The sequence below is a fragment of the Hyaena hyaena genome, unplaced genomic scaffold (genome assembly GCF_003009895.1).
Source record: "Hyaena hyaena isolate Hyena2069 unplaced genomic scaffold, ASM300989v1 scaffold_12, whole genome shotgun sequence".
Classification (NCBI taxonomy): Eukaryota; Metazoa; Chordata; class Mammalia; order Carnivora; family Hyaenidae; genus Hyaena; species Hyaena hyaena.
This window is the reverse complement of record NW_024080644.1, coordinates 2,957,055-2,973,311: the sequence shown is the minus strand read 5'-3', so window position 1 is coordinate 2,973,311 and position 16,257 is coordinate 2,957,055. Positions and strand designations below refer to the sequence as shown.

Below are 16,257 nucleotides of genomic sequence, written 5' to 3'. Positions count from 1 at the left end.
GGCTAGCGCAAACATCCCGCTGGAATGCCCGGCCGGCCCCTGGTGCGGGGGGTGGGGGTGGGGGTGGGGGTGGGGGACGACGCTGGGCTCAGCCAGGGTGCCTCCCCCCCTTCCCCCCCTCCCAGCCCCAAGGAGCGACAGCCGGGGCTCTCGGAAGCCGGACCCCCCCCCACGAACACTCACCTCGTAGCCCAGCCGGGCCGCCCGCTGCAGGAGGGTCTCGCCGGCGTTCTTATTGACGATGAGTCTCCGTGCTTCCGGAGGCATCGGGCGCGACTGGGTGGTCTCTGGAGGGGAGCTTGAGCGTGGCAGCTGGGAGGACTGGGAAGCCGGCAGCAGTTGCTGCAGACGGTCGAAGGGCTTCTGGTCCTGCTTGGCTGGTGACAGGTCGTAGTCGGAACTGGGCTCGGGCCGCTTTCGGAACCTCCGGACGGTCACCTATCGCACAACCGGGCAGCGCTCGTGGTTAAAGCCGGCCTTCCAGCACCCGCCTCTCTTCCCCTCCTCCCCACAAGTTACACACCCGAGCGTGTGTGGGGGGAGCACTTTTCCCTTTTCTTCGGTTTGGGGGGGCTGCGCAGGGCGGTGGGGGAGGGAAGGGTTTCATTCGTAACTAGTTGGAAACTTCACCACCACCCGGGAGGCAGGGCTCCTAAGATGAGCGAGTGACATTGCGGGAGGGGAGCCGGGAGCAGAGAAGGCGGGCAGGCGGGATGTGCCGTCAGAGGCCCAGCGGGGGGCAGGGGGCAAGAGGTACCTTGCCATCAGTGTTCTCCACATAGTAGTCTCCGGTCAGCGCCAAGCCCTGCCTGGGCTCTGGAGGGATCAAATGCTTGGTTTTGCACAGTCTCTTCCCGGATGGTTTCTCGCTGTTGTCGGTGTATTTCTGCAGCAGGGAGGCGGCCTGGCAATCCTCTTCTTCGTCTGTGCACGGCACATCTGTCTTCTGGCTTTCTTTAATTTTCTGCTGTTTGGCAGGCGGCCTCGAGGCTGGCGCGCAGCTTGGCGGAGGCTGCCTTTTGCCGCTTGCATTGGTGGATGAAAGGCTCTTCATGGGCGGAGAGCCGGAGAACACAGGCAAGCCTAAATCCGGAGGGGGTGGCGGGCGGGAAGGAGGGAGGGGGAGAAGAAGCAGGCGTTACACGGTTGTAGCCGGTGCGGAAAGAAAAGCCCATTGTTAGCACTGATCACTGGAGCGGCTACAGTTTTTAAAGATATACCAATTATGTTTCCAAAGCATTAATATTTTAATTATCCCACATTCAAACGGCAAATAGGTTAACCCACAAAGCACCAAGCGGCAAGTTTCTCCAGACGGCCGGGACAGGAGGGCACAAGCCGGCCTTTCCCGATCTCCCAGCCCCCAGCCTCGGGGGTGGGGGTGGGGCTGGGTGCTCAGCCTGGGGCTGAGACCCGGGCGCGGGGTCCACCCAGAATTGCCCTTCCCGCCCGGCCCTGGGCCGGGTGCAGCAGCCACCCCCCTGAGCTCCTCAGTGTACACTCCCCAGGGACAGGGGAAGGCTGGAGGAACGTCCCGAGAGAACTCCCCGCCAGTCACACCCCGGTGAGTCGTTCCTACGGCGCCCTTTCCCAGGCAGGGGACCCACCCTCCAGGAGCGGGGTGGGCGGTCACGGGGTGGTCTCTGCGTACCTTGTTCGTTGTCGCTGGATTTGAGGGACTCCTCCGACCAGCTTCTGTTGCCTTTGGCCTCTGCCCTTTTTCTGCCCGGTTTCTCTTCGGGGCTGTTATTGCCCTGGGCAGTGACCTCAGGCTGCACTACCTGGGTCACTTCCTTCCTGCCCTGCCGGCCAGGTTTGCTCTCTGCTGCCGACACCTGCTGCTCCCACCGTTCTCTAAGGTGCAGCAAGTGGCGTTGCTTTTTAGGATGGAGCCCTGTTAATTCAATGCACACCTTCAGGTTGGTCAGCTCACTATAATGTGGGTCTTCTAAGTAGTTAGAGGAACTGTTTGTCATTTCCCTCTCAGGCCAGTCATCTAATGGAGAAATAACTACAAATTAATCAAAAAGCCCCCTGGGGGGGGGAACATACTGTCTTAAGCATCACTAAGGGGGGGTGGGGGAGGGGAGGGGAGTGGTCACGGCCTCTGCTTGAGCAAAGGCACCAAGTCTCGGGAGGGGACCTGTTCATCTTTGGCCATCTGGGGCTTGAGCTCCTGCACCTGGCTTTGGGGCAAGGGTGGGCAGCCTCCCCAGGGCTCCAGGGTGGGGGCGGGGGGCCTCCACTGCTCCGCCCTGGGACCCCCTCCCCTGGGCGCCCTGCGGAGGGGGCGGGCCGCGCGCCTCTGGCTGCATGCACACAGGTGGCCGAAGCCGACCGAGCTCACCTTTGGAGACCCGTCTTCGCTTGGCTTTCAGCAGCGGGTCCTCCGGCAGCTCTTCCGCTGCCGCCTCGGCATGGGTGCTGTCACCTGAAACTTTGCGCTTTCTGTCCAGCCGGAGGGAGGGGCTGTGTGGCAGGTCCCCAGCCGCTTGGTCAGCGGGGGGCTCGCTCACAGGCGGCCTGTCCACGAAGTATTTCTCCACGGGAAGATCTTTGTCCTCTGGAGGTTCAAAGGGGTCGTGTTTGTTTCCAGCACTGTACTCGCCTGGTGGACGGGAGAGAAGGATACAAGGAATGAAGGCCCCAGAGGTCACCACGGGAAGGCAGGACCTCCATGCCCATGGTAATCGGCCACCGACAGACCATTCTTCGGAAGACCGGGGGCCTTGGGCACCGGAAACACAAAACCGGCAGAAACACACCGTCTCAGAAAGAAGGGCAGCTGACGCCCGCGAGCAGTTAAGGCAGAAAGGGAGGCGTATACCACACTCAGCCTTCTACCTTTTTATAGCTGGGCCACAAAGAGAATCGGGGGATGAGGCATCCCCACAACTTCGATAATGCTTAGGTCCCTCACAGGGCCCTGGCCCGCGGTGGGGGGGCAGGGGGGGGAGCAGGTGACCCCGCAGCAAGATCCAACCAAGCCAGGCCTGACCGAAGAAATCTCTCCGGAATCATTTGCTGAAGGCATGGTTTTGAAATCAAAGGAAAGCTATGTAATAAAGAGAACAAACAGCGCTTCCACGTCATCTGCAGAAGGGACAGCGTCAATCTTCCCTTGGGTCAACAGGGGACCCGGGGAGGAGAGAGGGTTGGGGAAGGCGTGTGTGGCAGGCAGAAGGGCTGGGGGACCAAGGGCGCTGGAAAGAGGAGCCTGGGGAAGCCAAGGAGAGGTCTCCTGGTGTGCACACATGAGTCAAAGGCAAGTTCTTTCTTTCCTTCTTTTTTTAAGTTTGTTTATTTTGAGAGAGAGTGGGGGAAGGGCAGAGAGGAAGAGAGGATCCCAAGCAAGCTCCGAGCAGTCAGCGAGGAGACCGACGCGGGGCTCGAACTCATGCACTATGTGATCATGACCTGAGCCGAAGTCAGACGCTTAACCAACTGAGCCACCCAGGTGCCCCAGAAGGGTCAACGGCAATTTCAAAGAACTCGACCTGATTACTACACTTCCCTTGGTCTTTCTGACATCCACGGAGCAAAAAAGTGTAGTGTTTTACTCCAACGCCTCGGTGACACCACGCACACCCACGGGGACCCGACCTGGCACGCCTTTCATGCCTTCCTTCACGCGCAAGCATCTAAGGACATTGCAAACGCAAAGCAAGGCTCCACCGCCTTCGGCATCAGGTGAGTCCTGCTCTCTCCAGCACATTCCATGCCTCGTGGGCTCCTTCTGCTCAATCTAGCATGGACTTGAGGCCTTCCCTTAAATCGGCTCAGCCCCACATCTCGCGCCGCTTTTGCTCTAGCCTAAGAAACGGCTCATCGACTGCTTTGGTCCCGTTTCTTCGAGTACACAAATAGCTCCATAACCATCACTGTGATGTGAAGGAGCGGGGTGTTTGGTATTTCGGCAGTAGCACTGAGCAGAACGGCTCAAGTCCATTTCCACATGAAGTCATAAACACACTCGTCATTTGCTGACCTCATTCCTCCTCCGTCCCTCGCCCAGGCCACTTCAAATATCACTCCCGCTCCTGAGCAGCCCAGCTGGTCCCCTGACCAGACTTCCCTTGGGGGCATTGCCAGCATTCAGAGGCATGCAGTTGTGGGGGGTGTGGGGGATTTCACCCTGGCCTTGACTAGCCTGTGCTCTCAATGGTGGAAGGACCCGACATTGTGTCCCAGTACAAAGCTCAGTGGCAGCAGCGGGGAGCCCGTGTGAGCCTCTGACCCGTGCTTCTGGGCAATGCAGCCGGGATGACCTCCGGACTGGGTTCATCCCGGGCGAGCAAAGGGGACAGGCTGTGACTCACACACCTGCCTCGCTGTGACCCTCTTAATCGCTCTGGCGCTAACAGTGCTCCTGTACAACGGGACCCCCATTCAGTTGTAAAGTGGGAATATTACTGCAAGCTACCCCCCATGGGTGGGCTCCAGGAATAGGACATGCCCAGCTAAGGGAAAGGCTGGAAATATCACTTTGCCAGACAGGGATGCAAGCCCTCCTGGTTAACACCATTTGACGTTCCGGGTCCAATGAGCCTTCCCCCAAAGCCCCGAGGGAGGAGCAGGGGATCAGTGTACACACAGAAGGGCTAAGAACTGCTGTGTGCAATTTTAAAGTTAATTTCGTGTCTCCGTGCCCCCCCCCCCCCCCCCCCCCGCCGCCACCCGAGGTAGGAAAGGTGGTTCAAGCCAAGGGGGCTGAAAGCAGGGGTAAGCGGGAGACGATGGACGCCTTCCAGGGTCACAATCAGGCAGACGCTTAGCAGGCGACCTGGGACGTGCCCCGATCAGTTTAAGCCTCTCTCCACCCCGAGTGCTTCAGATTCCACTTGCACGTTTGACATTTTAACTGCAAGTCTCGCAATCCCCTGTATCTGTGACAGGCCCTATCCGGCTACACAGGCACGTCTCGCTCAGGGAGAGGGCTTTCCGTAAGCGTTGGCCCTGGCTGCGAACTTCCCACAGCGCGGCTCAGTGCCGTCTCCCCTCCCGGGCCTTTCACCGCGTCGGTGGGCAGGCCGTGACCGACTGAGACCTCGCCTCCCCTTCCTCGCTGGGCGATAGCAACCCTGCAGGTGCGCAAGAGCCTTCTCCCTCAGCCACCAGGACGGGGAGCCGGAGATGGCACCCCTGCACCTGACCTTTCACACAGTCCCCTCCTGCCGTGTTCCCAGGGACCCCACGGTGTGTCTGCAGCCCCTCATCCTGAACTATCAGGAACCCTCCACGGCTACAGTCATGGTTCCCTGAAATCACCCACCCGTGCAACATAGGTGAGCTGTTTTCTTCCCTGTTTGGCAAAAGAATCTCCCCCCGCCCCCCCCCCAAAAAGATCTTTTCCCAAACTAGATCCATTCATCCTTCCCACAAGTCCTGAGCCTCTCAGGGTAAAGATCCCAATTCAACTCAGTGAAGCTGCCCACCCCCACCCCCACCATGCCCAAGACCTCATGCTGCACCCGCCACGACTGCCCTAGATACACATGGCCACCAGCCATGGGGGAGACGCGCCATGTCACACAGCTGACCTGCCTGGAGCTCCTCGATGAGATTATTCTAGCCACAACTCACGGGATTAGCCTTGTAAGCCAAGGCGATGGAGAGCTACATACACAGCGGTCCTAACTACCAGGTCTACTGTCGCTGCTATTTTCAACCCTTCTAAAAGTGGGGCCGCATGTGCTCTTGGCCATTTGATCTAAGCGGATGTGAATGTGGCTGTGTCGTTCGTGGTTTAACACTTGCTCCCTGCAGCGTGGCCACGTGACTCACAGACCATACATCCCATAATTTATCATGGTTGTGCCATAGAACCACCTCAAAGAGGCATCGCCATGGCAACATTTACAAGTCACCGTGGCAACAAAGCACCCTCACCACCGCGGAGCCAGGACCAGTGAGCCCCAAACAGGGTGGGAGGGTTCCCCAGGACGGAAATCCCCTGCTCTGCAGATAACTGTAACACCTCAAGCAAAGGCTAACCTTGTGGAAACTTACACTCTCCACAAAGAATCACGGGGAATCGCGGTTCCAAACTCAGCCTAGTTCACAGACACGCGGGTGCTCGGCCAGGGAGAAGTTTCGTGAAGCCCTTTGACCGAGGCTGCCTCCAGTTCCCGCCCACGTGTGGCCACGGAGCAGGTCCCGGGTCTGCCCCAGCCACATGGCTGGCAAGGGAGAGGGTCACTCCCAGTTCACGAGGGAAGGGACCCATGTCTCCTCGTCCCTCCCACCGCCTCGAAATGCCACTGATGGTTCCTGTGAGTAAAGGTCCAAGTTTGAGAATTCTCCCAAGGCCTCCGTTGACTGTCTCAAGTACAAATTTAATTCAGACACGCCTACTACCATAAAGCGCAAATGAAAATCTTGACCGTGTTTGCGATTTCATCCACCCTTCTTAGGCCACCCCTCCCAGCAAGTGCCCCCCCCCCCCACGCCTGGACAGTAGAGGCCACGCAGGAAGCACCCCCCATCTTAGAAGCTCCTGGGGTCTGCAGGAGTGAGGGGCTGCCTTGGAAGAGGGAAGGCATCTGGAAAGCATCCTGTACCGTCTTCATCACCCCTGCCCACCCGAAAGCCCTGCCCCGGATCCAGACGCGCTAGGAGACAACCAACTGTGGAGCGGGGCCTGAGGCCACATGGGCTCGAGACCTGGACACCAGCAGGACAAGAAGGCCCACTGATCTGCAGCTGAATGAATCCAGTGCCTGCTGTCCCCTGGATGAGGAGGTGGCAGCAAAGACAACGGCCTTTCCAAGTTACTCCTCTTGACCAACACAAACCGCAAGTCCCCCACAAGATTGGGGATGGCGACCCACGTCCTTCGTCGCCCCAGTCTTTACAAGTGAGCCCCACTCCCCACCTTCCTCTATCCCTCTCCTGCCCTCGGGGATGACTGATGCCTTGCTGGCCCATGGCCTGGGTGCTCCGGGAACAAAACCCACTGGTCAGAGCTCGGACGGACTCTGCAGAGAGCAGAAGGGAGGCCTTTCAGAGTCATCTGGGCGCTGCTCCCCATTGGCCAGACCGAGAGCTGTCTCTAGGTTCCGCAGGAAAGACGAGGAGGGACATAAACTTCCCCGGGTACTTCCCTCTCCTCAGAGAGGCACCTACCCATGAACTTGGCCTTGTCCACTTCGACAAGGTCTCCCTGAGAGATTCCCCCAAGAGCCGGTCTTATGAGGCAAGTCCCCCAGGTGCCCCGGGCGGGCATCAGCCAAGGGGAAGGCGCCCTTGGCTGCTTTAGTCATGAGTGGCTCCCGACCCTCCGTATTCCCCCCTCAATGCCCTGAGGTGGAAGAGTACAGAACTGTCACTCCAGGTACATGACCGGACCCACCCCTGACTAGCCACGGAAACTCCCTTCTTTGACACTAACATAAAGCAAACTAGTCCTGGAGTGGCCTACCCAGAAACCTGGCCACAGGCCAGTCTGACCCCAAGTCTGCCTGGCGGGCGGAGGGAGGAGGGGGCTGTGCCCTAGGCAGCGAGAAGCACGCTCTCCTGGACCCCAAAATCTCCCCAACTCATTCAGACGCCCATGAACTAAGTGTGTACGGGAACGCCCACCGCCCCCCCCCCATGATGTCCAACAGCACAGAGCTCACAAGATGCACCCGCCATCTCTGTTGTTTTTTTTTTTAAATTTATTTCTAGGAGAGAGAGAGAGAGACAGCAATGAGCAGGGGAGAGTCAGAGACTGAAACAGACTCCAGGCTCACAGACTGAAACAGGCTCCAGGCTCTGAGCTGGCAGTCAGCACAGAGCCCGACACGGGGCTCGAACCCACGAACCGCGAGATCATGACCTAAGCGAAAGTCAGACGCTTAACCGACTGAGCCACCCACGCGCCCCACACCCGCCATCTCTGACTGTCCCGCGTCACGAGGATTCTACACCGATCATCCCCTTGACGTTCAGCCAGACGCCCTCATCCACCATCACCGGTGAGGTTTGAGAAACCCGGAAAAAGGCCTTCTCCACTACCGACGCATCTCATCAGCCAGGGGAGTCTCGTGAGCAAAGCCCACACACAGTCCAGCCCAGCCAGGGACCAGCCGTTCGGACTAAGCACAAGCTCTCTCTCCATTTGGCCTCCAAAACAGAATGCCACCTCTGTCTGGTGGGAAGAATGCTCTCGTTTGCACCACGCCCTTGGATCGTGCTGCCGACATCTAATGGTGTCAAACAAACCCGACGCAGAAAAGAGTCACCTCATCTCTATGGTGCCTTCATTCCCCCTCCATCGCATTTTGACAAAACCACTGCCTCTGGAGGAGAGGGGGGGAAATACGAGACTCTCAGGGCGTGGGGGGAGGGGGGTGCCTCTGGCTGGAAGGATCATTCCGCTGCTACCAAAAAAAAAAAAAAAAAAAAAAAAGAAAAAAAAGGAAGAGAAAAGAAACTCTATCTGTACCTGCTACAAAACAGAACGAAACATACATGCCACATTCACGTCTCCCGCTGCCATTCTGTGCTTACACCGTATCAGGCTGTTACCGACTACAGGACAGATGTTTCTCTGGAAAAGGAGAGGTGTCCCAGGAAATAATCGTCGGTAGGTGCCTCATTCCTGGATGCCACCACATTCCAAAGGACAATCGGCCCTTGGCTCCCTCAGGCGGGAAGGGCGGCCCCTCTCTGCCAAGCAATCGTTTCCTGTCCCCTCTGTCAGCCCTGGGAGCAGCATCCCCGGTTCCCACCGACGCGGCACCCGCACTTTAGGCTGCCTGGGTTTACTTACATCTCTCATTGTCATTCTGGTCGGCAATGGCCTCTTCCAGGGCGGCCGACTTTGGCTTTTTGTCCGGATTTCCTTTCAACCTTTCCCAGTCAGCGGGGCTGAATTTGCACACCTCGGAGTCTTTGGCTGTTGGGTGGCCACCTTCTCTCTCTTTCATCTCCAGCTCTGAGAAGCGCATCATTGCACGCTAGAAAGAGAACGGAGATGGGGGAAAAAAAAAAAACACAACACCTTACCATAAAAGCTATTTCGTGTGCCTTACCTTAAAGGAAAGTATGTTCAAAGAAAAGTTTGCCCAAAACCAACCACAATTTACGATAAATCGGAGATATTTTAAAATGTAATAGATAAAAAATTTACGGGTATCTATACGTAAGTAATCGCACATTCTTTATTCATAAAGCCATATGTGTATAGGTATATATGCGCCGTGTATGTATATCCATACATACACCACTGCATAGACACATTCTCTTTTGAAGGTAAATAAAACGAAACAGAAACACAACGCAAAGAAAACAAAACAAAAACACAACAGAAGAGAAAACAAAATGCACAATGAATAAAGACGACCATGGCCCACAAACTTCCCTTTGTATATTTGGAAATGAAATTTAACTCAAAAGGTTTATGTAAGATTCTAGTAATAAAAATTTGAAGAACTGACCTCACAGTAAGCAGCAGGGAGACATAAAATACTGTCTTCTTGTAATCCTTCCATCTATGTAATTAAAATGGGCACTCAATGGATCATTTAGATAACTTCATCCATTTTTATAAGCATAAACCAATTTTTTTCTTAACATTGCAAAACAATTTGGCTTTATTTATCTTTTAATGAAAAGTAAAATACCTTAAGGAAATGCCTATACAACATCTATCATTCACTAGCAAGTTAAACACATACTCTATCCCTTTAAGCGAGCTTTTTTCTTTCTTTTTTCTTTTCTTTTCTTTTTCTTTTTTTTTTTTTTTGTGAGAAAAATCGCTCGAATCCCACAGACATGCGGCTGCTCCACACCTCCAAGTATCACAAGGCACTCTCAAGCAGCACCTTTAGGTCTATTTGTTAACATACAGTAATGGCAGAGAAATCAAAGCAACTGATAGGCAAACGTCATGCAGTCTCTACATTATCCTTTGCAACAATTAAAACTTCTGTTAGCAGCAGCTGGGTGGAGTTCCCTTAATATCTACAGAATAACTTAAAGTATCCAGACACACAACCTCCTAAGAGCTACCGCTCACGCTCACGTCCCCTTACTGGACACATTTCATACATTTACATTTACCATAAGCTCCATTAACCAAATCTGCCTGGCCATACTCCCCCAATCCTCTTTACACATTAAAAAAAAAAAAAAAAACTGACAACTGGTAGACGTCCTGAAATTCAGGTCGGGGGGGACTCACCTGTAAGGCCCGCTGCTCCCGGCTGAGCTGGCTGGAGTCAGCGTATAGTTCGGTAGTGACACACTTGAATCGGTCGCCCACGTAGCCGGCGGAGTTGGCAATTCTCTTGGCCAGCTTAGATGGCTTCGGTTTCAGGACTTTGCCATCGTTCGATTCGGCCTCGTCCACTCCATCTTTGGTATAGGTGGGGGTGACATCCACACTCGGTGGGGCACTGCCCACGCAAAACGGTTTGGGATCCTCTTGGCTTTTCCCAAAAGTCACGGCAGGGCCGTCGCCCCCCAGGGTCGGCTCCAGGAAGGGAGTCGCCACCGGCATCCCCAGGTTCTCCTTGTTGGTCCCCGCTGGAACATTCTCCTTGCTTAAGCTGAACACCGACTGGCCCGGGGCCTGTTTGAACGCGTAAGCTTCGTGGAAATCACCGATGCGCCCCAACTCCTCTCTCAGGGCGATGAAGTCGCGGTGCGGCTGCAGGGCCGGGTCAGCCGGGGGCTTGCTGGGCTCGGCGCTCTGGCCCACGCTCTCGGCCGTGAAGCCCGGCTTGGACCCGTTGGCGTCGGTTTTACCGTCTGGCTCTTCGCGGAGAAGGTCTACGTAGACCAGTTTGTCGCTCTTGACGACAGTCTTCCCTTGACTCCAGCCGGGGCTCGGCTTTAGGTTCTTGTCGGCGGCTGGGACTTCGGGGTGTAACTTGGTGCTGCCTCCATCCAGCATCTCGGAAAACCGGTTCCGGAGGGTTGGGTCCTCGTAGCGGGCTCTCTCGTGGGAGCGGGACCTCCTCTCCGGCTTCTCTTCTTTAGTGATCTCGATGGGAGTGTGAGGTATCAACATGGGATGCACCATGCCCAACCCCAGTGCGTCTTGGTAGGTGACAAACTCCGGGCGGCCTGTGGGCAGCCCGTAGGGCAGCCCAGGCTTTGGGGCGAGGTGCCCAGGAAAGAGACTGCCGTTGGGCAGCAAAACCGGGTGAGGGTAGACAGGTCCCTTGCCGTGTAAGGAGAGGGGGCTTATAGCGATGCCCTCAGGCGCCGGGTAAGGGAGGTAACTCCTGGGGTAGGGGATCGGTGGGGACCTGAAAGCCTCGCTCGGAGACAGAAATATCGAGCTTGGGGGGAGCCCGTTCTCGCTCGCTTTGAAGCTTGGCTCCGGGTTGCCGGCCTTGGCACCCTTGCTGCTGGTGCCGCCGCCGCCGCCGTGCTTGGCCGGCGTGGTCGGGGGCTGGCCCACGTGCTGAATGACCGACGGCGTGGTGTCCATGGAGCTCCTGCCCGTCTTGCAGCCGTCCGCATTGGCGTTGGGGGCGGGCGATGCGGAGGCTGGGCGGCCCGCGCTCGATACCGAGCCCGCCACGTTAGCGACCACGGCGTCTGTGCCGCCCATGCGGGGACACGACGAGCTCCGCTGCTGGGGGATGGCCCAGTCCAAGGCCTTGTTTTTCGGCGGCATGTTTTTGCCATTGTTCTCTTCGTTGGGGCTCGGCCCGGGCACCACCCAGGACGAGGGAGCCGTGCTAATGATTTCAGATCTATAGATAGCACAGCCGCTTCCCGGAGGGGATAGGGTTTCCTTCGGAATGTCACTTCCGGAGAGCACTAAGCCGCCTCCAGCTCGGCTGTGGACGAGGACCGTGGGCGCCATCTTTTTCATGTGGTCAGCTTTGGAAGCATCTACATCCACCACTTTAGCAGACAAGTCTAGTGGCTTATCGGTGACGTCTTTGGTAACCGTCTGCTTCTCCAACAGAGGCGGCGAGCCCCCGTCTTTTCTGTCTTGGCCCGCTGCTTTCCGGGGGTGCCCAGGAACCGGCTGGGCGCTTTCGGCCCCTTCCGGAGTCTTAGGATACTTGCTGTTGGAGAGCCGGGCCGAGGGGAACTCACTGCTGACCGTCATGTACGGCTTGGACAGGACAGACGGTGAGGTGGAGATCCTGGCATAGTGCTTGTGGAATTCGGAGTAAGAGTCTGCGGCGGGCTGGGAGGGAAGGTGGACTCGGGGTGAAGGCCGGGGCGAAGGGGGCAATAGGAGGGCTGCGTCCCCGGGCAGGCCACTGGTGACCGCCTTGGCGGAGGGCACCCTAGGCTGTTTACTGTTCTGGATGTGGGGGTAGGCGTGGGAATCAACGGGGTTCCCGGGACTGACACCGATCTTCCAGGGCAGGCTTTTGTCTGCGCAGTGGACCAGCGGTGGGATGGCTGGGGAGGCCGAAGGTGTCGAGAGCCTCATGGGCGAAGCCAGGGACGATGGGATGTGGGGACTGACGTAGTGAGGTGGCGGCAGGTAGAGAAAGCGCTCCCCGTTGGTGCAGACCGGAGAATACAGCGGCTGGGCCAAGCTGTACGACTGCTGAGGTAGCAAGGCCTTGTACATGTTCAGTGAATACTTATTTGGCGAGTCAAGGAAAGGGTAGATGGCTGGCGTGGCACCCTCCATGTAGGGATTGACCCAGGGCAGCCGCAGATAACTAGCACCATTGATGTTGAGGGGGCTCTGTTTGTCGCTGGCAGGTCTGTCCAAGCCCAGGGTTTCCGCTGTGGGCACAGCGCTTTTTTGTATTCCGGGTGGTGTCTTGTATATAGCACTGAAGCCGTTTGGGGGCTTTCCAGAGACGGCGGAAGCCTCCACGGTCTCTGGTGTATTCGGTTTGAACTGCATTTCGGGATTTCTCTCAGAAGAGAACCCAAGACCACCTAGCGTGCTCGTGGCAGCCTCCCGGCCTTTCTCGGTGCCCAGTCCGCACAAGCTAGAGTAGACGATGTTGCCAGGGACGCGAAGCCCTTCCCGGATCAGGCCAGTGCGGTCCATGCTCAGCGCTGCCAGGCCATCGATCCTGTGGGCTGTGGCGGCATCCACCTTTAAGGAAGCAGAACATGGGTGTTACCCGGGAGGCCCGTTCAGAGCGGCAGGGCCCATCCCGAAGAGGAACCACCAACTAGCTCAGTGTGACAGCAGCCTTAACATCTGGGCAGAAAGGGTTAAAAAGACAGGTTCCGACGAGTCCGAACCCTCCCCCCCCGCGCGCTTATCCAAAAGTCTTTCTTTGGTGCCTGCGCCTCCTCGGTTCAACTAGTATCCCAAAAGCCTGTAAAAGGTTGATCCCTTTAGACTTGGGACCCATACGTTAAATTCAGTCATATATTAGTTTTGGAAAATTCACCTTCTCAGCAAAATTTCTCTGCTGCAACGGAGAGGACCACAGCTCCACCCCTCTTAGCCCCGCCCCCGTGGGGGTCGGGGACCTGAGCCTCCCAGGGCTGTTAGGTTGGGGACGGGGGGGGGGGGGGGGGGGGGGGGGGACGGGGTGGTGGTTGCCGGTGTTTTTGTTTTTGTTTTGTTTTGTTTTTGCTGGGTGTAGGGAAGCATTATTATTTAACATAACAAGAAACAATCTTCAGCGGGACAGCAGGGAAGGAGGACTTTAGCGGTCTCATTTCTAAATCAATAAAGAGGCCACGGGTCAAACTGTGGTTGTGTCTTTTGACTTCCTCTCCCTGCTGTCTGAAGACGGTTCTGTGTTTCATATTTTACTGGAAAAGTAAACCCTAAGGGTCTCCTTGTGGAGGCTGGAAATGTATCCAGCTCCAGGGAGCACTGATGAGGCGCGCAGCTTATCCAAGACAAGGGAGGCACATATCGCACCGGGCACTGCGCGGCTCGGACATACTCGGCCAGCGTGTCAAAAGGAGTGCAAGGGCCCAGGCGGCGAGCAGAAAGAGCTTGGGTGAGGGCCTGATCCTGAAGAAGGCGCATTCGACTCAGCCCTGCCCTGAAGGCCCCGCCCCCCAGAAAGCCCTTTAATGGCATGCAAATTAATGCACGATTGATTACAGATCACGGATATTCAGATAGCACGTCAACAGAAGCCATTAATCTCTTACCACGTTGTGGTTCAAGGGATTCTCTTCCCTTAGTTCCAGTCTGGCCTTTGAAGCGTCACCATCATTTACAGGAATTTTCCTATTTAAAAGGACACACCAACTTCGTGAAAGCGTTCCTTGCTTAACGCATCCTTCGGTAGATGGTCCCGGAAGAGACCAGTTTCTAATTACTCCGTTTTTCAAGCTGCCCTTACAAAAACATTCCTCAGCAATGGCCCACACTCAAAGTTGTCCCCAAATGGTGATTCAACCAGGCTGGGAGAAAACAAAGGAGAGGCAGGGTGCAGCAGGGACGCAAAATCACAAACACGTCCCCAAGTTGGAGGACGCAGAAATTAAGATCGTGCGCGATGTGCTCTCCCGACAGGCCAAGCAGGCCATTCTGAGCTCGGCCGTGCGAGCGGGCCCTTCCTTTAAAGTTCTACCTGAGGACAGACGTCAGGCAGTCCAACGGCCAAGTAGCAAAGCAGAAACCCAAGGCCGGAGTCCCGCGGCTGGCCGCATCAATCACTTCTGTGTTCCTCACGAGGGCAGGCTTTCGAAAGTTTTCCCCCAACAAAGTTTAGGTACCCGGCTCTACAACACTGGTTTCCATGGTGATAATGAAGCCATATTTGACTGCCTTTATCAAAATGACGGGGGACACACACGAATATCATACAAACGCCAGCTGCTCCAGGCTCCCGAGAAAGCCGCACACCTGTGCCCGGCTGCTGCGGCTGCCCTGGGACTTGTTATCAGACAGCATCGATAAAGAAAGCGCTCGGTGCCAACTTCCCAATCCCCAAGATAAAAACCACTGACAAGCAGCAGTGCTTAGCTGCCCCTACCCCATGCTCCAAAATCACGGATGAGGAAGCAGAACAGAGCCGTCGGGTGATTGAGACCGGGAGCCGAGGGCCCCGCTCCAACAGAGGACACCGGGAGACCCTGGGCTTAAATGAAGTGAGGGGTGGCTATCTCCCCGTTTATTACTGAGCAAACTATTTGTTTTAAAAGCACATCGAATGCCGATCCACCTGGGCCCACACTCCTGACATTTAGAGTTAAAGCAGCATATAGACTGGGATTAATTCTCCTTCATAAATATGAAATAATAAATTAAGGACGAAAGTGCACTGAAAGGCCGCTTTAGGGGCTAATCTTTTAAAGGGCGGCAATGCTTCGCTGAGCCGGGTTGCCTGTTAAAACTGTAAATCAAGGGCCGCCAGCTAAGCTAGGCAGGAGATCTCCCCCCCCCCATTTTGCGCCCACTCTGGCTTTGAGAAGGTGAGGGGGGATTCCGCATGGGCCCTGCTCAGGAGCTGGGGGGGCGGTGGGAGGGAAAAGGCGGGGGGGGCACCCACCCTCTCCCCCCAGGCCTCGGCCAGACAGGCACACTCACCTGTCCTCGTTGATCCCACACATGCGGACCCTCTCGCTGTTCATCCAGCTGTGAACGTTCCCATACAGGGGGGTTGCTGAAAGCATGTCGTCTTCTTGGATGGCAGCTTTTCTTCAAGCGTCTAGTCTGTTTAAAAAAAAAAAATCCCAGGAGGTTGAATAAAGAAGAGCCGAAGAGGGAACCAGAGGCCCTTTCCGGGCAATTCATACAGAGTGCTGACTCGGGAAGGCAGGTTGTATTCGATGTTCTACAGATGTCCAGGGGTGGTGGGACACGGCTGTCCCAGAGGGCACCGGGGCTCACCACGACTCCCTGGCAGGCGGGGGAGCAGCTCCAAGTGCCACACGCGGCACCACCCAGGGCAGGGCACCACCCACCTCACCACCACCCCCGGCCTCCCTCCTCCTTTCCCAGCCTCAGGGGAACACACTTGGTGGTGTAGCCTATGGTGCTGCATCCCAGGGAGCCGAACCCTGATTCTTCTGGGGTCTGAGAGGAGCAGGGGTGGGGGAAGGCACGAGAGGCAGGTGTGGCAGCCCACGCCAGGACTTGTTTCTGGGCCTGTGGTGTGCAATACTTAACGGATGGAGGGTTAAAGAGAGTCGGTGGGCTGGTGAACCATCCCACCCAGCCCTGGATTAGATTAAGCACTGAACCCGGGTGGTTTGGCCTGGGAGCTGCAGAGGGAGGCGGTTGAGTAATTCAATGACGCCTGCTCGCTGGGGACAAGAAATCATTAGCGAGTGCAGAAGTCTTAGCAGCCCAGGCTGCCGGGCTGCGAGCCACTGGCCCGCTGCGAGCGGGCAAAAGCCACCCATTTTCCACCCACG

At 56.5% G+C, this 16,257-nt stretch overlaps 1 protein-coding gene across 7 annotated transcripts in view; it reads right to left on the bottom strand.

The window, feature by feature from the left end:
- Positions 1-16,257, bottom strand: part of BCOR (BCL6 corepressor) — a 45,004-nt gene that overhangs the window by 9,183 nt on the left and 19,564 nt on the right. For 4 of the 7 annotated variants that reach the window (XM_039256118.1, XM_039256091.1, XM_039256100.1 and 1 more), the window contains exons 2-10: positions 15,428-15,553; positions 14,044-14,122; positions 10,169-13,018; positions 9,423-9,476; positions 8,756-8,942; positions 2,348-2,608; positions 1,652-1,996; positions 758-1,083; positions 184-438 (exon numbers count right to left, since the gene is read on the bottom strand). In XM_039256118.1, coding sequence (XP_039112049.1) covers positions 184-438; positions 758-1,083; positions 1,652-1,996; positions 2,348-2,608; positions 8,756-8,942; positions 9,423-9,476; positions 10,169-13,018; positions 14,044-14,122; positions 15,428-15,513 — 4,443 coding nt within the window. In that variant the 5' untranslated portion in view covers positions 15,514-15,553. The remainder of the gene's footprint in view (positions 1-183; positions 439-757; positions 1,084-1,651; positions 1,997-2,347; positions 2,609-8,755; positions 8,943-9,422; positions 9,477-10,168; positions 13,019-14,043; positions 14,123-15,427; positions 15,554-16,257) is intronic. The other 3 variants (XM_039256134.1, XM_039256124.1, XM_039256141.1) reach the window with 3 other exon arrangements.